Here is a 25,417-nt window from a genome sequence, read left to right as displayed (position 1 = left end):
TGACCATCACTAAAGTACCTTACAAGTCACAGGTCCACGAAACATATTTTTTAAATATGTGGCTCTTTCTCAGAGACGTAGTGTAGGAATCGTTATCTCTAAGTGTGTGTGCCTGTGTCTTTTTCTAATATTCCTGGTATTTTCCAAAAATCCAAATAGGGAAAAAAAAATCACCTATTTATGCCTTTTTCTCCCCAGGCCTATCAGAGAGGAGTGGCTCCTAAAAGTCGAATTCTTCCAGCTGGTGGCAAGGTGTTAACCTCAGAAGATGAATATAATCTGTTATCTGATCGGTTTTTCCCAGACCCTATTGGTGAGTCACTGAGCATTCTTTCTCAAGGCAAAATTCCTACACTTGCTTTGTTTCGGTGGACCAGTGGTTCTCAATGGGGGGGAGGGGATTTCACTCTGCAGGGACAGTTGGCATCGTCTGGAGACATTTTTGGTTGTCACAACTAGGGAGTCTGGTGCAACAAGCATTTAGTGGGGAGAGGGCAGCATGCTCTACTGCACAGGACAGCCCTTGACAATGAAGTATCTGCCAGAAAACATTCAGAGTTGAATAGTTGCTAAACTTGAGAAACTTTGGGCCAGCCACACATTCTCTGTAGACACATGGAAGTTGTAATTTCTCTAATTTGGGTAAACATTTTACCACTTCTGCTATTTTAAATCAACATTCAGTAATACACAAGTCAGATACTGTGTTTCTAGCTTATGGAAAATGTACGATTCATTTGTCAGGCATCTTGAGGCTTCGAAATATATGCCAGCTTTAATTTCATCACACAGGGCAGCAAAAACAAATAGGTAGGGCCCTATTTCTGTGAAATACACAATCCCACCTTTAAGCAAGCAAGTCCAGACCTGAATATTCTTTTTTATAATTTTAGGATGATATGCAATAAAATATCCTGAATTGACAAAATACGTTAAACAAGCATTACAGTCGCTCACAGCTACCGTACCCGTATAGTGCTGTATTAATCTGTAAGTAATAACTGTAATAAATGATCGTTGTCATGGAAAGAGTATTGAACTCTAAATTTAGAGGCTGGATTTTTATCTAGTTCCGTGACACTTATCAATGTTTTCCCTAGCCGTTGTTGAGCTTCTCTGGTTTCTGATTCTCCAGTTCTAGGCCCTTGAACTTAAAAATCGAGAAGGAGCTTTCCAGCTCTGACATTCTTGGATTCTTATTTATTCCATTTTTTGCATGTAGAGAAAGTGATGGATAATATAGAGACCAAATAGCGCGTTTCATAGAGATCCATGAACTGTGGATAATAACTCCATCTAGCTTTGTGTAAATCATACCACACAGTAATTACTCGGTTTCTTGAAGAGAGCCCTGGTTCTTATTAATGGGCATAATCATATCATTAGAATTTATGGAGAAAAATACAATCCTTTTATCAATTGTTATTTTGGTGTAGAATGCTTAGCATAGTGTTTTTAATAGCACTATTATAGGATTAGTACATGGACCATAAACCTAGGTTAACAAACTATTACTAAGTAATTCAAGCTAAAACAACACTTTATGTGCACTATACATATTATTATATTTCCTTTCAACATCTACGTGTATGTCATCTTGGCTCTGGAGCTGCCGCTAGAAATGGGAATGCCAACTTGATGACTCTTCGGAATTTCTCCAGTAGAACTTTTCAGTGAAATCAGTCAGAATAGACAATACATTTATTGGTTTATTGGTGAAATCATATCAGAAGGAATGAATAGGAATAAAAAACACAAGGCCTGTGTGACTAAGGCCATTTGACCCCAGGCTTCGGACTGGGGTATTTCAATGACTTTTTTTTTTATTGTATGGTGTGGCCCTCTGTGTTTTAAAAATAGAATATTCTACAGTAGATCATTTGTGATATCTATAACTCAAGTCAGAAAAAATGCAGATTAATGGCATCTGGAAAATTGATGTAAAATGTTAAATGAGAGATAACTAGAGGCTAAGAAGAATGAATTTTATGGGGCTTGAAGCTTTTAAATGCAAAGGGTCATTGTTGCTTTTGAGTTGTTTGGACAAAACTGTGACATCTTGGAAAGGGCGAGAGGAATTGTATCATAAAGCCATGTTGACCAGGAAGACTCACTGTGTGATACTAACTTGTTGCTGCAAACAACAAAAGACTCAAATACATAAGGCTTAATTTTTTGCTAAAAATATTTTGGATATTACACGTCCAGGCTGGCATGGCAGTTCCATAAATGTCAGGGACTCTTTCTAGCTTTGTCTCCCTGTATCTCTAGGTTGTGGCCCTTTCTGATACAGTCTAGGAGGGCTGTTGGAGAGTCAGTCATGCTTTTCTCATTCCAGACAGCAGGCAGGAGAAAAAGAGAACGAGGTGGGGACGTTCCCTCTTTTAAGGATCCTTCCAGGAAGTTTCACTGCCACTCCCGTTTCTATCCCATTGACCAGAACTTAGTGGCTGGGCCCCACCACGCTGCAATGGAAGCTGGAAATGTAGTCTTTATCTTACACGGTCACTTACTCAACTGAAAACTGGGGATTTTATAACCAAGAAAGAAGGGGAAAATCGATAATGCTGTAGTTTTGGAATGTTGGTGAAGTCTGGAGCCAACGGCCAAGAAAGAATTCTTGAGACCTCTTTGGTGTAACAAGGTGACTTTATTAAAGAGTGAGGATGGCCGCCGGTGGGCAGAAAGAGCTGCTGCCCTGGGGTTGTGAGGAATGGCTGATTATATACTTGGGAGGTGGGGGACTTAAGGACAAAGGGAGGTGTCCAAAAGGACTTTCACATGCTAAAGAAGACTTCAGGATACTGGAGGCCTGGCTATTGTCAAGCTAACACTGTTTTTCCTTCTAGTAAGGCATTAACATTAAGACAGTTGGAAGCTTCCTGGAGGAATGTTATACTCTGCCCATCTCAGGTCCTTGTCAATGGACTGCGGGTCGTAAATAAATTTAATTTTGTTTACGTTCCCTTTTTTTGTTTGTTTTATTTATTCTACATTTTTTCTTTGTTTTTTACCTCAATTTCTGGTTTATCTTTATTATTTCCTCTTATTTATTTTTTATTTTATTATTTTTTTAAATTTTTTTTATTATATTATGTTAGTCACCACACAGTACATCCCTGGTTTCTGATGTAAAGTTCAATGATTCATTAGTTGCGTATAACACCCAGTGCACCATGCAATACGTGCCCTCCTTACTACCCATCACCGGCCTGTCCCATTCCCCCACCCCCCTCCCCTCTGAAGCCCTCAGTTTTACGTTCCCTTCTGCCTCAGTTTCCCACATCACTCATGGAAGAGAGGGTGATGTTAGGGCTCCAGGAAATTGAGTTATGGGTCTCTGGAAGTTAGGCTGTTGATAAGAATGCTTTTTCCTTGTAAATCACTGAGACATTGGTAACCTGATGGAGACTCTCGTCCTGCAGGACTGTGAGCTCTGTCAGTTTACTGTCTGTTTTTTCCCTTCCCTTAGGTTTGGGGCAGCTAGGACTACCTGAGGAATGGGGGCGGGGGGGGCAGTTTGCTTGATCCTCAGCTTGCTTCTGCTCCCTCATCAGATAATGCGTTAAAATTAGAGGTCTGTGCTACCGAATTTAATTACTGATTCATTCATTTGTTCATTTATACAGTGATTCATTCTTGTATTATGTGCTACGTAGTTTGTGAGGTACTGAGTGCGCCAAAGTTTGTGTTTCTAGTGCATTCTACTTTGTTACCTTCAGATTTCAAGACATTGAAACAGAGTCCCGTATATGCCACCAGGAAATCTATTTTTTATTTATCAAATCTTGATTTATTAATTTGCCAGTAGCAAGGCTCTGTTCTGGAGTCTCCCATGTGGCTCTGATCCATCGTTGGATATGTCTAGTGCTTTCAGTGGCCTCTGAGAGGGTCCTTTTGTCCTTCCCTTCCCTGCGATGGTGCCCATTTTACGTAAGTAGAGAGCACAGAGCTAAGAAGCTGGGGATCATTTAGCCAAGCATAACATTATGTATCTGGAATGCATGGAAGGGAATAAAATTTAGGTGGGGATCTGAATAGTAGCCTGGTTTGACATGAGTTTCTTAGGATTGATTTTGACGTAAGTGGTAAAAGTCCATCGTTTAAAGCTTTTTATATCTACTCGGTTCTATGGCTGTGCTAAGGGATGAGCATACAAAGGTATGTAAGGCGCGGTTTCCATCCTCTTAGAGCTCCAGGGCACTGGTCCTGCTTCCTGGAGAGGAGAACTGCGTGAGCACCAGTGGGGAGCTCATCTCACTCTGTGCCCTCCACCCTGCCTGTCAGTGCCAAACATGAAAACCGATCTCTACAATATTTAGGGAGAAGAAGGTAGGGAGCACCCAACCCTGTCCCTAGGGGCATGGGGAGGTGCCAACAGAGGCACCCCAGAGCAGCAGCTTTTGAACTGACTTTTGAAGGATGAATGAGAATCTTCTAGGAGAAAGTATGGTGGAAAGACTAGAGGAAGCCGTAATAGGACCTGCAGAAACAACATTCCATATCACAGAATGGATGACCACGCCAAAGGAGAGCAGAGACTAGTCAAAATGGACAGAACAGGATGAACACCAACACTTCACTTGGGGATGGAGAGAAGGGGCAGAGGAACCAACAAAGCTGACCAGGAAGAAACAATTTTTAAAAAGCACAAAGGATACCAGGAGAGAGGTGATCCTACAGGTCAAGGGGAGAGACTGTTTTCAAGAAGGGGTAGTTAGCAGCAAAAGATGCTTCAGATCGGGTTAAACGTCTTAGATAATGGGGGGGGAAAGGGCTTAGGTAATGAAGAAGAAGCCACAGTTTGGCAGTTAGGACAACATCAGTGACCTCAGCCATCGGGTTTCGGGACTGGTGGCACAGGAACCAGACTGAGGCAGGAAAAAGCAAGCGTTGGGTTGGTAGCGACAGGGAGGAGTGGGGGGGGACGTAAGGCAGAGAGTGGCCCGCTGGAACGGGTGTCTCCAGGGATGGGACGGTGAGCCTGAAGAGGGCCAGCGGGGACACCCAGACTCTGTTTCGGATCCCTGATATGAGGAAGTTGAGAAAGATGCTGTCTGGTGGCCTTGGCTCTCCCCTGTCAGGGAGGGAGCGAGGCCACCTGCTGGAGTGAGACAGTTACCTGTGGAGGGAGTGAGTGAGAGGAGCCTGAACTGCCATTTCCCACCGTCCTGGGAAGACACCTCATCTCACCTTTCTGTCCCATGGCCTGTCCCCAAAGAGCTAGCTGCCCTCACGGCCTGAAATAAGTATTTCACATAAAAGGCGCACGTTTTAAAATGTCTTTGTGCTTTCCACATTGCCTCAGCCTCCAGTGAGAAGGAGACCGCTCAGCCCTTCGTGGTCCTGCCCAAGGAGTTTCCGGTGTACCTGTGGCAGCCGTTCCTCAGACACGGCTACTTCTGCTTCCACGAGGCCGCCGACCAGAGGAAGTTCAGCGCGCTCCTGAGCGACTGCATCAGACACGTGAACCACGGTAGGACCTGGCGCCCCCACACGCCCCGCGGGGCTGCTTTGCTCAGGGGGCCTGGTCAGTCGCCTGAAGAACGGTTCTAGAAAGGGCTGCCCTTGGAAGGAGGGGAAGCGCCGTGAAGCAGGAGTTCGTAGGCAGGAGCGAGGTCACGCTCCGCTTGTCGGGTTAGGTCTGGGAGGCCTCCGAGAAACAATGTGGGGCATTACCCCACGGCAGGTGTGAGCCATACTCATGCGTATCGTTCTGTGCATAATCCACCCTCTTCCTTTTTCTTGATGTTTCTTATGGAAACGACAGCAAGAACGTGCCAGCCGTCCCTGGCAAAGTTAGTCCTTACGACATTTCTTGGTTTGTTTCCTCACCTTTATTTCTGAATGACTTGTGCAACACTTTATGGTACCTAACATCACTGGGCGAACTTCTTGAACCCGGAATTTTGGGGGCCCCCACCCTCAGGTGTTCTCATTCACTGGGTCTCTGGTGGAGCCCCATGTTGCTTTTCTAACAAGTTTTTCATTGCAGTATGGGAGGTTTTGATGAATTGACGTGAATGCTGGTTTTTCTGGAATCCACCAAGTTTTCGGGTACCGAAGATTAAGCTCTTTGTTCTTTGGAAAGGCAGTGGTTAGTCAAATATCACTGAGGGCTTACTCTGTGCCTGCCTCGGTAGGTATTAGGAACAGAGTAAGGAACCACGCAAAGTCCCTCTCTCTGAGTCTTCATTCAAACAGAATGAGGGACAACACGAGATAACTTGATAGTTCTCAAAGTTAACGTGTCGCGGGGTAACTAGAAGTGACTACATGGCGAAGAATGGAGTTCAGGACTTTAGGCTTGTCAGAGGAGGCCTCTTTGAGCAGGTGACATGTGAGGGGAGTCACCTTCCCCATCAGTGCCTTTTTTTCCTAATAAGGCTAATGTCACGGTATCTTTAAAATTCTGAGGTTTCCCTGAGAATGTCAGTCCCAAAGAGCAGGAGTCGCTAAGTGATGTGTGTCGATCTGTTCTTGATTTTAGCTTGTGTATCGATAGGAAGCTCATGAGAAAATATAATGTCACTCTGTTTTGCTATAGCAACTCTGGGTAACATGGGTCATAACATTGGCTCGTAACTAGTTAGGGACTTTATAAAAATGATACACTTATTAATATCTTGCCTTGTGGTTTGGATGTTCTAGACACAAAGAATTGCCCAGTATTGCCTGTTCCGTCTAGCTCATTTTTCAGTACACTCACACCTCTGTGTGCAGGGCCTGGGTCTAGTACGGACATGCCGTTGGCACTAAACACAAGAACCATGAAGTTTCCCTAAGCAGAGAATGTTCTCTGCCTAGCCAGATGGGACTTGCTTCATTCCTCCTTCCATGTACATAATAGGAAATTCCCTGGGGAGTTTCTGGATGTTATGTAGCCTGCATTCAGATTCCATTTATGGAAGATTTCAGTCAATTCAAAACCTTACTCCGCTCTCCAGTGTTATCAAAAGCACTAAGATAATGAGGTCTGGTCACGTTGCTCTCACTTTATGTCACATTCCTCTGTCCAGAAACCACTTTTCCTCACTGCAGCTTTACGCAGACTTGATGGGATGTGGTGTAACTTCCAGTAGCTCCAGGCAGAACCAAAGACCGTCAAAACATTGTAAGGAACAGTCCTTGACCGCCTCGGGTCCTTCCCTTGCCGCCTGTCTTTCTGTGTTTCTGACGGCACACTGTACCACCCGTCTTTATTGACTCACTTGTGTTATTTCTACCTCTACCGGGTATTCATTGTATGATGTTGAGTAAACCTGTAAGACGTTTATGAACAGTGAACCATGACTTTTTCCCCATAATTACCAGACGAGTCTAGAAATAGGTGTAAAATTAGGGCTCAGGAAAATAGAGTAGGGCTGTCAGCCTGCTGTCCCTGCTCCAGTGGCCCTCAAGCCACAACCCACATCTGTTGAGTACTAGCATATCCCAGCAGCTGATGCCAGGCCACTCACTCACAAGTCCTTGGGGGTCTTTTCAGTTTTGTTGAGATATAATTATATCAGTCAAAGCTGTGTCGCATAACTAATTTGTTGTACGTATATATCATAAAATGGTCACCACAATAAGTGTAGTTAATATCCATCGCCTGGTAGAATTACAATTTTTTTCTCATGATGAGAACCTTCAAGATCTACTCTCTTAGTGATTTTCAAATATGCAATACAGTATTGTTAACTATAGTCACCATGCTGTATGTGACATCCCAGAATTTATTTATTTTATAACTGGAAGTTTATACCTTTGACCACCTTCATCCCATATCCCCACTCCCTACCTCCTGCCTCTGGCAGCCACCAATCTGATCCCTGTTTCTATGACTTTGAGATTTTTAGGGGTTTTTTTTAGATTCCCAATGGAAGTGAGATCATACAGTATTTGTCTTTCTGTGACATATTTTACTTAACATGATGCCCTCAAGGAATCTTTGAGGGAAGATCATTTCCTTGCCTTTGTGGTAAGTTCCACCAAGGATGTCTGTCACTGGGGGTTCCTAGGATACCTCTCTTCAGGCTCAAATCCCACCATAACTTGGCCCACTTGCCCCAGGAGTTCTGGGTTCAAATTAGTCTGGGTATGCTTATCCATTCATTCTGAATCCATAGCCACTTCTATTCCTCCTCATGGGGTGCATGTGTTTCCTATTTAACCCCAATAAAGGGCCTGATTGCACTCTGTTCTTGGACAATAAGGCTATGTCCTGGGGCAGGTTAAGGCAAGTAGATGGCTCTCTGCTCCTTCTTCCTTCAAGAGAGGGAGCTGCTTCTGGGCACCTCAAAGATTATTTACACTCCTAAGATACATAAAGGGATGTGTGTGTGTGTGTGTGTGTGTGTGTGTGTGTGTGTGTGTGTGTGTTTTGGTTTGGTTTGGTTTTGGCACTTCTTCATTGAGCAGGCATAAAAAAATTCCACAACTATTTAGCAGAACATCCTATTCCAACACACTGGACTAAATGTCAAGCCCATTACGTGATATGTGCCTACAGCAACTGCTGTCCTCTGTCCTTTTGGAATCACACTGCAATCCCTGCCCCAGTGAGGGAAGGCCAGGGTTCTAAATGTCCAGTGTTATAAAATGGGAGTTATATAATGCCAAGGTATTTCAAGATAAACCTGTTGTCCAAAATTCAGTCTTATTCTTTAGAATTTTAGTTTGAAAAATCTGGTCATTGTAGTTACAGGGACATAAATAAAACTTTTAATAAATATAGAGAGTTGTACATATGCAACATGGAATAATGATCATTATGAACACAAGTCTGTCTTTTCAGCTCAGAGTAATCATTCCTTGGCATAGGAATTTGCAGGATGGGGGGAAAGTGTTTCTGGCAGGAAGAATAGGATATGTGGGGGCCAGGAAGAGAGTCAGAGCATGGATCATTAGGGAAACTGAAAGAATTTTGCATGGCTGGTGCTTAGAGAGGAGAGAGGAGCCAAGTGGGGATGGGGAGATGGGCAGGATCCGAGCTATAAAGGGCTTTGCAATGGGTATTAAGGGATTTGCACTTTATTTTAACAGCAACAGGAAACTATTAAAAGGTTTTAAGCAGATAAGCGACTCAGTCATCTATTCATTTCAGAAAGGTCACACTTTCTAAGGCTGCTGTGTGGGCCAAGGATGGGAGGGTAGCATGCTGGGACGCCAGGAGGCCACTGAGGAAGCTTTGGCGGGTACCAGGGGGTGGGAGTGTGCACCAGAGAGCTGATAATGGAGATGGTGAGAGGTGGCTGGATAAGTGAGAGAGCCAGGAAGTAGAATGAACAGAACTTGAGGTTAGATAGTGTGGAGAGTGAGGCAGTGGGAGGATTCCCGGCTGCTGCCTTTCTCTGAGACAGGAATCTTGCGTGAAGAGGAGCAGGTGCCAAGAAAAGATGATGTGGTCGCTGTTGTAGACGTTGAGTTGGAGAAGTCCGTGAACATCCAGGTGACGAAGTCTCGTAGACAGACGCGTGGACAGGGCTGGAGATGGGAGGGCCCTCTGGAGGGGAGACCCAAGTGGGAAGTCAGCAGCCTGCGGGCCGCAGTTAAGCTTTGGCTGGCTTTGTAGGAAGGCTGTAGTTTGCGAGCCCCTCAAGGGCAAATGGTTTTTTCTATGGGTCCCCATTCCCAGCAATTGTCCGAGGGCCTGCTGCCAGGTAAAGGCTCTGTGAATCTCTCTACCTCCATCGTTGGCAGTTACAAATACACTCATGTGTGAAAAAGCATAGAACACGTATGTTGGTGCAGCTTAAAGATGTTTGTATATAAAATCTGCAAACATTTAAGGAAGATGAGTCGGTGCTTTTATGTCTGGTAAGTGCTAACTTACTCATTCACGACATGGATCTGTGATTTTACTATTGAACTTTTAGGCAGCATGCTTGTCAGGAACATAGAACCTTTGTGAAATTCAGTGACTGTTACTCTCTCTGACTCACCCTCTTCATACAGATACCTCCTTAATTGGTAGTGTCTCTTCTGTGTTTTATTTCAAGTTCGCTGCTACCAGCCTGCTTTGGGACTCATAAAAAAAACATTCCCAGAGGCTTTTAGTTGATCTTATTTTTTCCAATTACTGCCACCTCCTTCTACATGTAACAGTCAGATAAATCATCTGTAAGCACAATTTTTTATTCAAATCCTTCAGTGGCACTACCGTTGTCACAAAGATGAAACATTTCATTCCAAGGAGATTGGCTGTGCCTGATTTACGGTATTCTCAAGCACAGGCCTCCTTTCTCCCAACCTTGCTGTCCTACGCCTCCCGCCTTCTTTGAATAGGAGTGTTACTCGGACACCTTTGGCTTTGCATACACCTCCAATACCCACTCCTCCCTTCCACCTATTTAAATTCTGTCTTGCTCCTCCTTTAAGAATCAGCTTCGGTCTGACCCCTGCCGTGAAGACCCCAGGGTTAACTTCTCCAGCACCTGTTATCTGTCCCACTGATGGGAAACTCTCCACGGTCTGCCTTACGTTATTGATTTTCATGTCTACTTGTCCTATTTCTCTTCCTCTATTTCAAGCCCCTCAAGGGAAATCGTATGTCACCCTTTGTATCCCCCTGCAGTGCTCAGACAAGTATCTTGTGTTTCATAAAATGTCTCAAGGACATTTGTGAATTAATAACTTACTGCTAGAGTAAAGCTGATCTCAGAATTGAAGCGCAGTTTGAGAGATAATCATTGTAAATGTGGCCTGGCCTACTTCATAAACACAGTGACATGGATGAGGAAAGGATTTGTCAGTACAGCACCTAAAGGGTTTGAGGAACAAAAGAGTCAGATGCTAGAAGACAGCCACTGCTTCATGCCTGGTGATCCTGGTAAGAAGGTGGAATGCTGGCCACGTTGTGTTGGATGGTCGTGTGCTAGCTTGAAGGACAGCCAGGACTGCCATTGAACAAATGCCGGCGTCCCCGTCATCATGTACACTAAGGAAGAAGGGACAGTAAAATATCCCGTGGCATGAGGGCACCTGGGTTGAAAAGACAGTATGAAAGAAGAGCCCAGAGGATTTTGGAGAGAAGAACAAAATTATGTAAAGATGCTTTGCAAACGTCTGTTTCGAGTTGGGCTGTTCAATCACTTATGACAATAATGGCATCCAAGGGTGCCTGTGATGGAGTGAGTCAGGCTGACTGTGAAGCTGTCACAGTGATTAAACTTTAGAATCGTTTGCTGTCAGGGTTGTATGCTTGGAGCTCTTATCCCAGAAATCCCATGTCAAATCAAACGCCTTTATTAGATTTGGTTTTGACACTTGCACATTTTAGGTGTTCAATAAATGTTGCTGAATTAAACTGAATTTTAAAACAGAAAAGGATCTTCTGATTCAAGTAGCTAGAGCAAACCCTCTTTGGTGTGTGTTTATTTGCACATGATGTGTTTAGATCTCAGATCTATTTTCACTAACTTCTACTTGAAGCAGATCTCGACAGCCCATCACCACCTGTGAAACACGTCCATTACTTGAAGGACTGTTCTGATGTGAACATCAATCAAGTTTAACTGAAAATATACAATGTGTTTCATGCTCTTATATCTGAAAGCATACTTAGGAATTTGTGGCACATGCTACATTTATAGACATACCTATCTATGAGTCAGAAAATTCTAACTATGCTTGGGCTCTTTCGGATGTTTTATTACAAAAGAATGTTCTGCTGGACATAGATAAATAAAAGTACAGTTTTTATAAACGTCTCTTTGCATGCTTTTACTTCTAAAAAGCATTCTGCAGTGTACTTTTGTTGCAATGCACAAAAACCTCTATGCACTATAAAGAAAAATCCTTGCCAAATTATTGTTTAGTCAGTCACTAGATACCAGTTTCCAGTTTTCACAGGACTGTCCCAAACAAAATTCTTTACAAGGATTCTCTCTGCTTGGAGACTACCTTCCTCTTGATTTTAGTGTGTGCTCTTTGCCTCACACAGTTAATGCTCTACAAGTTATAAACATTTCTCTCTGTCCCTTTGTGACTGTGCCATTTTTTCTTAAGGAGTTATCACGTCCCCCTTTCTGACGCTTGCTTACTGTTCATAAAAAGTTAACTTTGGAAGGGACCTTTAGTGGCCACCTATTCCAACCCCTCAGGGTTCATTTATGATAAAGGCTCAAATGGTGACTCACGTGCCCAAGGTCATAGCTGGTTAGTGTTAGAGGACTATTTGTTCTGACACTTAGTCCTTGACATCTATCATCTTTCAGCACTACTTTTTAGAAGACTCTTTCATCTCTTGGTCACTTAAAACACAATACTATTAAATCAGACTACTTCTGTGATACATTTGCATGACCCAAAGTGACGCAAACTCAGAGCTGTTCACTTAAGGTCATCTGAGACCTGGGTTATGTCTGGTTTCTTGATAAGCGTCACTGTCTTGAATTTAACTCGATATTTTGCCCACCTGCTAAACATGACTGTGTCTTTTAGCTAGCTATGCTCTGAAGATAAAATATTTGGCAATGTAGCTTGTTTACTGGTTAAATTTTGTGTATGATAAAATGCAAGCTACATATGATTTTATACTGTTTAAATAAAAACTGATTTGTAAAGGAAAATTATGGTGCTTGTGAAGACTTACATTGGAATAGTCTAAAAATAATAGATCTAAAATAAGTCAGACAGAGAAAGACAAATACCACATGGCATCACTTATATGTGAAATCCAAAAAAAAAAAAAAAAGTCAAACTCACAGAAACAGAGTAGAAGAGTGGTTGCCAGGGCCGGGGGGTCGGGGAAATAGAGGTTGGTAAAAGTGTACAGACTTTCAGCTGTCAGATGAATAAGGTCTAAGGATCTAATGTAAAACATGGTGACTGTAGTTGATAGCACTGTATCGTATCATTGAAATTGGCTAAAAAAAGTAGAATTTTAAGTGTTCTAATCTACCCCTGCCCACCAAAAGATAAATACATGAAATGATAGATGTGTTAATTAAAAATGGGGGAATATTTCCATATATATGTAATTATTTTATATATATGACTTCATTATATATAATCTATATATATAATCACCAAGGTGCACATTCTAGACATCTTATAATTTTATATGTCAGTTGTACCTGAAGAAAGCTGAAAAGCCAAAATAATAGATCTAAACAGGTTTTATTCATATTATTTATACTTCTGGATATACTTAAATTACTCAAAGCTCTCAAAACAGTTTAAGAGTTGATCTTGAGGGGCGCCTGGGTGGCACAGCGGTTAAGCGTCTGCCTTCGGCTCAGGGCGTGATCCTGGCATTACGGGATCGAGCCCCACATCAGGCTCCTCTGCTGTGAGCCTGCTTCTTCCTCTCCCACTCCCCCTGCTTGTGTTCCCTCTCTCGCTGGCTGTCTCTATCCTGTCGAATAAATAAATAAAATCTTAAAAAAAAAAAAAAAAAGAGTTGATCTTGAAAGAACATGTCTACATCAGAGACTAGAGTCAATAGAAGTGTTTTCTCTCAGTCATTTAGCATTTATCACCACAGAGTACCTACAAATGTAGGCTTCCGTCCGTTTGTTGCCTAAAGCTCTGTTGCCATGGAACCACTGCTGAATACTTCTTTTGGGCCTGTCCCACACAGGCTGTCACTTCATTGAAACCACCGATTCTTGCCACCCCTCCCCCTTTCTACTTCCAATGAACCAAGTAGGTATTTTGGGATGGAGGTCTAAAAGTTGTGCTCTTGTGGTAGTTAAGGGTGACAAATTGGAACAATAATAAAGAAGATTAAACAAACAGAGAGTTGAAATCAATTCAAGCAAAGTTATTTGCCTGTGTTATTTTGATTGGATAAACTCCAAAGTTCCTGGACAGTTTTTGATGTTATTATGACCGACTTTGGCAAAAACTTGACTAACTTTCATGGTTTTTGTTTGCATGCTTCTGTTGGTTTTTTTACTGGTGGATGGAATATGGTAAGATTGAAATGATACAGCAAATGAGATGACTGTTTTAATATGTGGTTGCAGAGTCAATGTTATGAAAGAACTCCATTTGGCATATGTTCCTAGATTTCTTTTTAAAAATCTGCGTTCAGGAGGGCTTAGAGAAAAGTCTCACCTCTTGTCATGGAATGGTGAGCCGCTGTCCTCCTTCCTGCTCTGTGAACAACTTTAGAACGTGTAAGATGGAAGAGAACCATGCTGGGAGCTCTCTGTTATTCATTCTTTTAGTTGGTTTGAGGTTTTAAAAATTAAATATTGAGTGGCTATAAAAGAATGCATATGAAGTATGTAGAAGGTTTAAAGAACATTACTGTCACCGTGTTAGTTCTTATGTGCCCCTCCCTCATCCTATTGCCCTCTTTTCCCTTTAAGAGAACACCATTCCGGATTTCGTATTTTGCTTTTCTTCATAGCTTTATCATGAGTGTTTAATCATTCTGCATGCTTTTAGACTTTATCCTATGGAACTGTATTACGTGCCTTCTTTCATGACCTCCCTTTTCAATCTTTTACTCCAGTGATTCACCAGTGTTTTTGCTTATAGCTGTATTTCATTGAATATCGTTCCAAAATAAATATTCCATTGTATTAATAGACCATAATTTCTAATATCCATTTTACTGTTGATAGGCATTTGGGTTGTTTCCGTTATTTATTCTGAATAGTGCTGCTATGAACACTTTCTGTTTGTTGCCGGTTTATAGAAATTAATTCTGATTTGGTTTGCGAATATCTCAGGGAGTATTCACATCTGTGTTGAGTGCATTTGGCCTGTAATTTTGCAATGACATTTTTAGATTTTGCCATCAAGGTTGTTCCTGTCTCTTAAAAGGAATTACGATGGAGTTTTCCCCCCCTCTTTTTTCCTTTTCTATAATCTGAAATTATTTGTGTAACACTGGAACTACTTGTATTTCTGATATTTGATGGAGCTTGTCTGTAAACCCATCTTAGGTTGGTGCTCTTTTTGAGGGAAATTTTTAAATTACTGACTTGGGTTTTTAAACTGTTATAGGATTATTCAGTTTTATCCATTTTATTTATGTTTTAAAATTTAGTGGCATATAGTTATGCATAATATCCTCTTATTAATAATATATTCTCGATTTCCCATATGTTGTCTGTGGGGTCTGTAGTTGTTCCTTTTTTATTTCTAATGTTGTTATTCTGTATCTCTTCTCTTTTTTTTCTTGGTCAGTTTCACTGGAAGTTTGTCAACTTTGTCAACTTTTTCAAAAAACCAAACTTGGATTTGGCAGACTATTCCATATTTGTTTTCTATTATGTGAATATCTGATGTTATCTTTCTAATTGCCTTTCTTCTAGTTCCTCGGGCTTGATTTTGCTGGTTTGTTTTTTCCCCCCTTTCATCTCTCTAGGTAGATACTTAGCTCACTGTGATTGTTTTAAATTGATTGCAAATTCTTTGACACTGTTTCCTTCAGAAAAATGAAACCTAATTTTCCTTCTCTTAAATATGGGCCAGACTTGGTGACTCACTTCTTACAAATAGAAGATGGCAGAAGTAATATGTGGAGTTTCAAGAATAGGTCACAAAAAGAATAGCTTCTGCCTGGCTTTTTCTCTTTTGGATCACTCACTTGGGAGCAGCTAGCCACCACCTAGTGAGAACACATGGCAGCCCTCTATGGAGGGCCATGTGGAGAGAAACTGAGCCTTCCTGCCAACAGCCAACACCAACATGCCAGCCACGTGGGTGCTTCTGTTGTAGTCAAGCCCTCAGATGATTATAGTTTTGGCCAAGGATGTGACTGCTACCTCAAGAAACACCTCAAGCCAGAACCACCCAGCCATAGGGCTTTCGAGTTCCTGACCCACAAAAACTATGAAAAAGGATAAATAAGTACCACGGTTGTAAGTTGTTGGCTTTTAGAGTAATTTGTTATTATAGCAATAGAAAAACTAATATACTCACTAATCATCACCCTTTCTTCTGCTCTAATATAAGCGTAAATTCTTTAAATTTCCCTCTGGATATTGTTTTAGCTTAATCCCACAAGTTTGGATGTGTAGTATTTTTCATTATCATTTTTGCAGCAATTTTCATGATCAGATTTAAATATTTTCTAATTTCCAGTATTATTTTTTCTTTACCTTATGAGTTACTTAGAACTGTATTTCTTAATTTCCAAATATATATTGTGTACTTATTATTGGTTTCTAGCTTAACTGCATTGTAGACAAAAATATGGTCTATATTATAACCTTTAAAATGCGTTGCACCTTGCTTTATGGCCCTTTATGGGGTCTAGTGGGGGAGGGGGTCTGCAGCCTAAAATCTCCTTGAATACTTGTATATGTATGTGTCTATTAATTTAAGTGTGTCTTTGTGTCATTCCAGTCTGTTTTATGTTTACTGATTGATTGTTTTTTATTATGCTAAATTTATCCCTTACCAAAGAGGGGTCTGTTAAAATCTGCCACTATGATGATAGACTTTTTTCATTTCTATTAATTGTTGAATTATATTTTGTTACATATTTTATAACATATCCATGTTACTAGATGGATACTTGTTTAAAATTGTTTTATCTTCCTGTGAATTGAATCGTTTATCATTATGAAAAGACCCATTTTATCTCTATTAATGCTATTTGCCTTCAAGTCTGTTCTGTTTGATTTTAAGGTAGCAACACTAACATTCTTTTTTCAGGGCTTGCGCAGAATATCCGTTTAATAAAAACATCTGACAATCTTTTAAATGGAGCATTTAGTTTGCTGGCATCTACTATGATTACTCATATTTTGGTTTTAAATCTCTCATATTTTGTGTTTTCTGTACATTCCACCTTTTCTGTTTCCTTTCCTCTACGTTCTTGCCTTCTTCCAAATTGATTATTACCACTGTGCAATAGAAATGTGCATATTCTGTTTCTGTCTTGTTAGCCTGCATAACTTCTCAAACATTAATCAACATCCTTAACTTTCTGCCAAAAAAATACAGATAACTTAGAATGCTAACTCCTATAACATTTCCCCACTACCATTTACAGGTTCTCTTTGACTTGAATTTCAATGAAATCTTTTCATTGTAACCCTCCGAGGTATTATTATTGCTGTTTTATGCAGTTTTAATGTTTACTACATCTTTACCTCTCTTTGCTCACAATTTCATCTTGCATCTCAGACCTTCCATCCGGGAGGATTTTCTTTCTTCCTGAACTGCATCCTGTAGAATTTCCAGTTTCTGTTTATCAGAAAATGTCTTTATCTCATCCTTGTTCACAAAAGATAGTTCACCACGTATGAAATTCTGGGCTGACAGTCATTTTCTGTCACTATATTGAATATTTGATTCCACTGTCTTTTGGCTTTCATCATTGAAGTTGAGAAATTTGTTGTTCTTTTGAAAGTAATTTGATGTACTTCTCACTTTAAAAACACACACACACCTATTTTCTTTGTCTCCGGTATTCTCCAGTGTCAAAAAAATGTGTCATAGCTGTGGAGTTCCTATTTATTTAGAATGCTTGAGATTTGTTGTTTTTCTGAATTTTTAGGTTATTATTTAATCAATTTTGGAAGATTCACAGCCATTATCTCTTTTGCTCCCTTGTTTGGTCTCTTCTCCTTTGGGAAATCTGATTAGATTCATATTATATATTCTTACTCTATCTTCTTCATCCCTAACCTTTTATATTTTTCATCTTTTTTTTTCCTGTTTCTTCCTGAACAGTTTCTATAGATCTCTCTACTCAGCTATATTTAATCTCCTGCTACACTCATTGAGTTTTGCTTTTAATTGTCATATTTTTTCCATTTCTAGTGATTATTTCTGTTCTTTTTCTAATCTGAGCAGTCATTTGAAATCATCTCTTACTCTTTACTCACACTGTCAATTCCTTCTATTTTAAAAACATGTTAAACTGACTGTATTTTATATTCTGTGTTGCTAATTCCAATATCTGAGAAGTTTGTGGGTTGAATTCTGCTATTTCTTATTTCTGCTTCTTCTCTCTCATGGTACCTTATTAACTGCTATACTTTGTGATTTTTCATATAAGCTCGTATTTCGTTGAGGCCAGTTGAAAGTGAATTCCTCCAGAGAGGATTTGTGTTTCTTCTTACCAGATGCTAGAGGGCACTGCCAGATATTTGGACCACTCAGTTAATGTGCATTTAGGCCATAAAGGTTGTGGGAACATGCTTGTGAATATTATTTCTCAAGGGAAGTATTTATCTCCTTTACTCAGTGCCAAGGTTTGAGACAGGCAATTTTCCTTGTAATGGTCTAAACCCATTTATATATGGGTGGTTTCTGCACTTTAATTTAGCACCTTATATGGATTGGGACTTTGATTCTGGTACTCAGCCTCCTGGGAGACTACGTAAAGGGTAGCATAAGGTCATCAGCTTAAGGTGGTAAAGGCATTGGGTCTGTGATGCCTTCACTTTTCTAAAGTGAAAGCTAGCTTCAAGGCTTGGCTTACATTTTGGGGTTTTGTATTAGTTCGCTAGGGCTGCTATAACAATTACCACTGACCAGGTGGCTCAAGCACCATACATTTTTTGTCTCACATTTCTAGAAGCAAGATGGTGTTGGCAGGGTTAGCTCCTTCTATGGGCTGTGAGAGAAGTATCTGTTCCAGGCTTCTCTCCTTGCCTTATAGAAACATCACTCCTATCTCTGCCCTCATCTTCACATGGCATGGTCCCTCTGGGCATGCCTATGTCCAAATTTCCCCTCTTTATAAGGATACCAGTCATATTGGGTTAGGAGCTCAAGCTCTTCCAGAATGACCTCATCTTAACTAGCTACATCCACGATGACCTTAATTCCAACGAAGGGCACTTTCTGAGGTACTGAGGATCAAAATTTCAACATATGAATTTGAACATTTCTTCCTTTACTGCCAGCTCATCAAGGTATTTAAAAATATTATTCACAGTGTAATTTATGCAGCATTTTTTTTTTCACGGAGAGGACTGGTTAAAGTACAGAGCCTACCGTAGTGCTGGACACCCACAGATAAAATTTAAATGGTGTTGAAAAGGTAATTATCCCTAATAGCAGTTTTACAAAGGCTGCTTCTGTCTTTTAAGCACACATTCATTTTGCAACCATGTGGCATTGCCCTTGAGGTCTGGCAGCTGCACACCGGCCACCTTGCCCTCGGGGGGGAAAGACTCAAAAGCTAAAGCTGACCTTCAGAAAATTTTCAAGTTTCAGGGCCATGTTAGGAACCAGTGTTTCAGTCAACTCTGTGTTGAATGCTCTCTGCAATTATAGCCCATACCAGCCATAACGGTAATAATAAAGAAATCTCAGTCAAGAGATTAAATTCAAGGTTAAATTCTACTCTGTATGCAATGCGTAAGACGATAGAGAAAGGAAGAATACATTTTAGAAAGCTTTTCATTAAATACCATTCAAGCCTTTCCCTTATATAAAGGATTCAGCCTCAGTTCTCTGAAAACTTTGCTTAGTCAGAAGCTCTTACTCATTTAAGGTTATCCATAGACAAAGAATTTAACAGTATTTTTCAAGACTTTATTTATTTATTTGAGAGAGAGAAAGGGTGGGAACAGGGAGAGCAACAGAGAGGGAGGGAGAAGGAGGAGGGGAAAGAATCTCAAGCAGACGTCCGTGCTGAATGCAAAGCCAGACATACGGCTCAACGCAGGGCTCAATGTGGGGCTCAGTGAGACACCAGGCTCCATGTGGGGCTTGATCGCATAACCCTGAGATCATGACCTGAGCTGAAACCAAGAGTGGGACGTTCAACCGACTGGGCCATCCAGGTGCCCCAACAATGTTTTTCAAAGTGAGATCTGTCAACCACTTGCTCTGAATGATTATGGAATCAGGGTGGGGTGAGGAGGCTGTTAAAATTTCAGATTCCCTGGCTTTACCACAGACCTACTAAATTAGAATTCTGAGGCGGGAAGCCCAGAAATCTGTACTTTAAGCAGCATCCCTTCAAAGTTAGAGAATAGTGACTGCCTAGGGTCTTCCTCTCAAATGTAACACATTTTTCTTTAAGCAATTTAATTTTTGTTTTTTCTTAAGTCACATTCCTGGTAGGGAGTTAGGATTTTTATAATACAAAATCATTGTTTGAAGTGGGATTCAATAAAACAGTTTAAAAGTAGTGCATGGCCACAATGTGTTTAACAATTATATGATAAAATCAAGCCATTTATAACATTGTAGTTAGGGTACCACAACTTCCTTTTTGAAAATGATCTTAAATCTAATAGCAAGTACAACTGAGAAATATTTTATTTATTTACTGAGTTTTGCATTTCCTTTTTTTTTTAAAAGGAAGTCCAGACTTCTTCTTCTTTTTTTTTTTTTAAGATTTTTTATTCATTTATTTGACAGAGAGAGACAGCCAGAGAGAGAGGGAACACAGCAGGGGAGTAGGAGAGGAAGAATCAGGCTCCCAGCAGAGGAGCCTGATATGGGGCTCGATTCCATAACACTGGGATCACACCCTGAGCCTAAGGTAGATGCTTAATGACTGAGCCATCCAGGCGCCCCCTGAGTTTTGCATTTCTAATGTGAGCCTTTATCTTTCCTACTGCATTATCTAATTATACATAAAAGCTCACTCCAGCAAGCTGTACCTTGAGTATGTGTGTGGGGACGATCTCCTCTAATAAGATGAAATATGTCTCTCCCCTTCTGCCTGTGTCCTCTTCTTCTGACTACTGTAGGGGAGGAAAAAATTTTCCTCAACCCTCTTAGGATCCCTGGCTCGTTCTGAAAAACACAAATTGCTGGACCCCATCCCCAGTTTCTGAATCATTAGGTCTGGGTTGGGTCCTAAGAATTTGCATTTCTAACATGTTCTCCGGTGATGCTGATGCTGATATTCCTGGTCTGGTGACAATACTTGCAAAACCACAGTATTAACTCATTTAATCCTCACAGCTCTCTTGTGAGGTAGGCACTATTATTTTTATCATCCCCATTTTATAGATGAGGATTCTGGCTGGGAAGACAGCTGTGATTAATATAAGGCTTTAAACCCAGGCAGTGTGACTCCAAAGCTCATGATACATCTAACCTACCGTACCATGTGGTTTCTCAGTTGGCAAGCACTTATTAAGCACCTATTGTTCATCCATTATTTGACTAGCTGCTATAAGAAAAATCTAATCCAATTCCTTATTCAGGTCCACAGGAGTTCAGGTTAGTCTCTTCTTACTGAACTTGACACCAGCATGTTTAATCTTGTAATATCTATCTGAGACGGAAGTGAGCTGCTGTACATTTATTGAAATTAAGGTAGCAATTGAGGTGCAGAAGTTAAATCTTTTCTCTGCTTTTCAACATGAAGTTGTGCCTTAACCCAGATGGGTTTTCCTGTGGTAAATTGTGTACTGTAAAAATGCTCTCCAAAGTCAATTTTCTTGGCTTGTATAAAAATACAGCTGAGAATAATTTTGTGGGGTATGTTGCAGGGGTGGGATTGAAAATTCATGGTACTTATGTATTACCATCTCTTTATGTTTTAAGTACTTAGTCTTTTTCTTTCTTTCTTTCTTTCTTTTTTTTTTTTTCCTTTCAGCATTTTCTTATGCTGGTTGGATTTCTGTATTGGCTATTGCTCGGGGGGAAGTCCTGACTTGACCTGATTTTTTTAGCGTTTTCTTGTGGAGACCACAACTTATGCTTCAAGTGACCACCATCTGATTGTTAGGGGGATGTTCGTATTTTAAGGGGCTCAAAAAAGGGAGGTGAAAGGAAGGAAGTTGGGAAGGAGCAATGACATCATAACCTCCACTTTCAGGCTACTCCCTCCTGAGTTCCCTTTCCCGTGCGGGATCAGGGCATGGGTTATGCAAGTACCAGCAAAGAAAAGAACTGAGACTTCTCTTCTTTTGTACTTGCCTGTTCCTTCTCCAGCTTTCTACAGAAATTAGAGGACTGCCCAGACTGCCCAACTGCCTTAGATTAATGACAATCATTTTTCTTCTAGTTTAGTGCGTGTATGTCAGGGATAAATGACACCTTAAGTGATGAGAGAGGCAAAACTTAGAACAAAAGAACCTTTATTAAGTGTCTACCATATCCAGAACATTGTCTTAGATACTGGACAAGGAGGTGGGTGGGCAGGGAGCACACTAAAACCAAACAGCCACTGTCTGTAAACAAGATTTGGGTTGTAAGGCTAACCCATTTCATCAATAGCAGAGAGTTTGGGGAATTGTTTTCTCCTAACTTTCAAGGACAGATGGAATAACAACTGAAAAGTAGAGCAGGAACATCATTTTACTTCATTCCATCTCACTTCAAGCCAACTCTTGCCCAACCTGAAGTGTCTCTGTTCCAGAGAACACAGCTAATCAGGCTAGATGCGATCCTATAACACATCTTAACCATTGTCCTTTCCTCCTTCAGTCCCTTGGGAGGAGGATAATAGTTAAAGGTCTCCCCTCTTCTTTTCTTCACCACTCTTTAAGACATCAGATTAGATATATTTTCAAGTTTTGAGAACCAAAAGCCTTCCAGCAAAGCTGTAGACTCCTTTAGGCAATGCCAATGAGTCATTCTTGCCAACACCATAGGTAGTTTGCATCTGTCTAGCATTTCTTGTCAGAGGAAGCTTGACATACACAGAATGAGCTGTACTTCCTGGCACTGTATGCCCTAGTCACGAACCGCAGAATTTTGCAACAAGACCATTCATTAAGGGCATTCAGTATTGCATTTGGGCCACTTTTTACATGTGTATTGTGTGTGTATGTGTGTATGTGCTGTGCTGTGCTGTGTGTATTGGGGGCTACACGCCGGCTTCCTGGCTGGCTTCACAGATGTCACTGCATCCATATAGGCACTGTGCTTCATGTCTTTTGTGCAGAATCAGCTCATCAGAGTTTGTGTTTGTCTTTAAAATGAACCAATTTACCCACTTGTGTGCTGATGGATAAACAACAATAGAATGGAAAAGAAATATTGAATTCTGGTTGGCTGAAACAAATGCGAAACTTACATTATTTCTTCTATAGATACCTTGAAGGCCAAATGTTCTTAGGATTGCCAGAAAGTTCTAAATGCCATTAATGTTATTATAGATTGATTGATATTTATGGTTCAGTTTGGTTGTGATGAAGTATAGGGAAATTCCCACTATAGATGATTGAGTGGCCATTGGACTGGGAAGGCGGTTTAAACATTTTCCATGTCTGGTTTCTCTTCTGACTTCTAGTTCCATGTTTGGTGGGGTTTTATTTTTGTAATTTTTTAATTTTTTAAAAGATTTTTTATTTTTTATTTTTATTTTTATTTTTTTAAAAGATTTTATTTATTTATTTGACAGAGAGAGACAGCCAGCGAGAGAGGGAACACAAGCAGGGGGAGTGGGAGAGGAAGAAGCAGGCTCCTAGCGGAGGACCTTATGTGGGGCCCGATCCCATAATGCCGGGATCACGCCCTGAGCCGAAGGCAGACGCTTAACCGATGTGCCACCCAGGCGCCCCTAAAAGATTTTTTACTTTAAGTAATCTCTACACCCAACATGGGGCTTGAACTCACAAACCCTGAGACCAAGAATCACATGCTCCACTGACTGAGTCATGCAGGCACTCCCATATTTGGTGGTTTTCAATGAATACAGTACCACTCTGCTCATACCATTTATCCTTTTACCAGGTCAAGAATCTAAGTCTCCTATGGTCTCATTAAGATGTTCCTGGAAATGTGAATTTTCTCTTCAACTGAAGAGAAGGGAATGGAAATTGAAATATTATAATAAAGAGCTAAACAATTGGGGCTAAATGGACTGTTACACATTATATTCTTGAAATTATATTTCTTGTCTTCTCAGTTTTTCTCCAAAGGACATATCCTATAATTACAACACTATTTTTACTCCCCTTTGCTTCTTTCTGCCTTAGAAATAAATCCTGTGCCAGTAACTCACTTCGGGATCCTTAGTTCAATTTTCTGAAGGCGTTGGTTTATGTCATTTCCCCTGGAAAGACTCCCTTAATTTGTCAGGGTTAGATGAAAGCTTGTCTGATTTCCTTCTGTCTGTGCATTCATCTGTCCTTCCTTCTTTCCTCTCTGTTCCTACTTCCAACACAGTACCAACCACATTGTATCATCATTGACCGTCTACTTGTCTGACTCCTAAAACTAGAAGCTCCTAGAGGCCAGGCCAGTATCCATCTCCTATTGCTTCTAGCAACAGGCCTGGGGTATAGTAAACATGTACACATTTTCAGATTTTTTAACTGAGCAAAAGAGCATAGGACAGGGGTCATTATTTGAAGAAGGGTCTAGAAAGGATAACAATAGTTAACAAAGCTACTCAGCATGTTTTGGAAGAGGGTCCAGTTTACTTGTATTAACAGCAAAGACATTTTCCTTGCAAGACTCAGCTTTCTTATTTAAATACCCGTGCAGTTTTTTGTTTATTTTCTGTTTCTCCAAAGGTGCCTCAACTTTGCAACTTTTTCTCTTGTTCCTCATCATTTGCTGTCATTCCTGTTTAGTCTTTCTTCTGGATAGAAAGCAGTACTTATGGCTTATTATTCAAATAATTTGTGAAAATCAATTTTACTGGTCGATTTCTGACCAAGACCAGCCAGGCAAAGTGATTATTATGCCGTTATTTAAATGAATTGTTTTGCCAGCTATGCCTCATTAAACATCCCTTCTTTTGTTTAAAAAAATCTTTCTTGGGAAGCCTGGGTGGCTCAGTTGGTTAAGAGTCTACCTTCTGCTCAGGTCATGATCCCAGGGTCCTGGGATTGAGTTCCCCATCAGGCTCCAGGCTCAGTGGGGAGGCTGCTTCTCCCTCTGCCTGCTTCTCTGTCTGCCTGCTTCTCCCCCTGCTTGTGCGCTCTTTCTCTCTCTCTCTCTCTCTCTTTCTGACAAATAAATAAGTAAACAAAATCTTTAAAATAATCTTTCTTATCTTTTATAATCTGTTTTCATTTTACTTATAATTCTTTAGAGTCATATTGGTAACTGTAACTTTAACGTTGCTTTTGAGTAAGTAACTTAATAAAAGAACACAACGTTTCTTCACCTCTGTCAATGAAAGACTTTTCCTCTCACATTTCAGTGGCTTCTGAAGCCCTAGCCCCTCTATGAAGCTTTACTAGAATAATGCCAGGGTGGGTATCTTCCTCGAATCCTACCCTATTCAAATGGGCAAGTTATACTTGTTCATGGACTAAAATTATGCATATATCAAGTGTTTATTTATTATTAGATAGCTCATAGAGGAAGAAAATGGAAATGAAATATTTTGTATGTTACAGTTTGTCGGAGATATGATTGTAAATTATAATGGTAAAATATTGGCTAACATTGCTAATATTTATTGAGCATTTACCATGTGCTATGTGCTATGTGTTAACAATAGTCATATGGATTAGTGTTATCCTGAAGAAATTGAGGCTTGGACAGGTAAAGAAAGCTGCCTAGGAGGTGGACAGTTAATCAACTATAGACTCAGAATTCAATCCTGAATGTTTGACCTTGAATCCCATGCTCCTCACTGATA

General features: G+C 40.6%; 1 protein-coding gene across 2 annotated transcripts in view; it reads left to right on the top strand.

Moving 5' to 3' along the window:
• The window catches only part of NIBAN1 (niban apoptosis regulator 1), a 195,819-nt gene that overhangs the window by 114,401 nt on the left and 56,001 nt on the right, over nucleotides 1–25,417 (top strand). For both annotated transcript variants that reach the window (XM_045811477.2, XM_045811476.2), the window contains exons 4-5: nucleotides 199–313; nucleotides 5,309–5,476. In XM_045811477.2, coding sequence (XP_045667433.2) covers nucleotides 199–313; nucleotides 5,309–5,476 — 283 coding nt within the window. The remainder of the gene's footprint in view (nucleotides 1–198; nucleotides 314–5,308; nucleotides 5,477–25,417) is intronic.

The sequence above is a fragment of the Ursus americanus genome, chromosome 2 (genome assembly GCF_024610735.1).
Source record: "Ursus americanus isolate L20-20 chromosome 2, mUrsAme1.1.p, whole genome shotgun sequence".
Classification (NCBI taxonomy): Eukaryota; Metazoa; Chordata; class Mammalia; order Carnivora; family Ursidae; genus Ursus; species Ursus americanus.
This window is presented reverse-complemented; position numbering and strand designations above follow the sequence as displayed.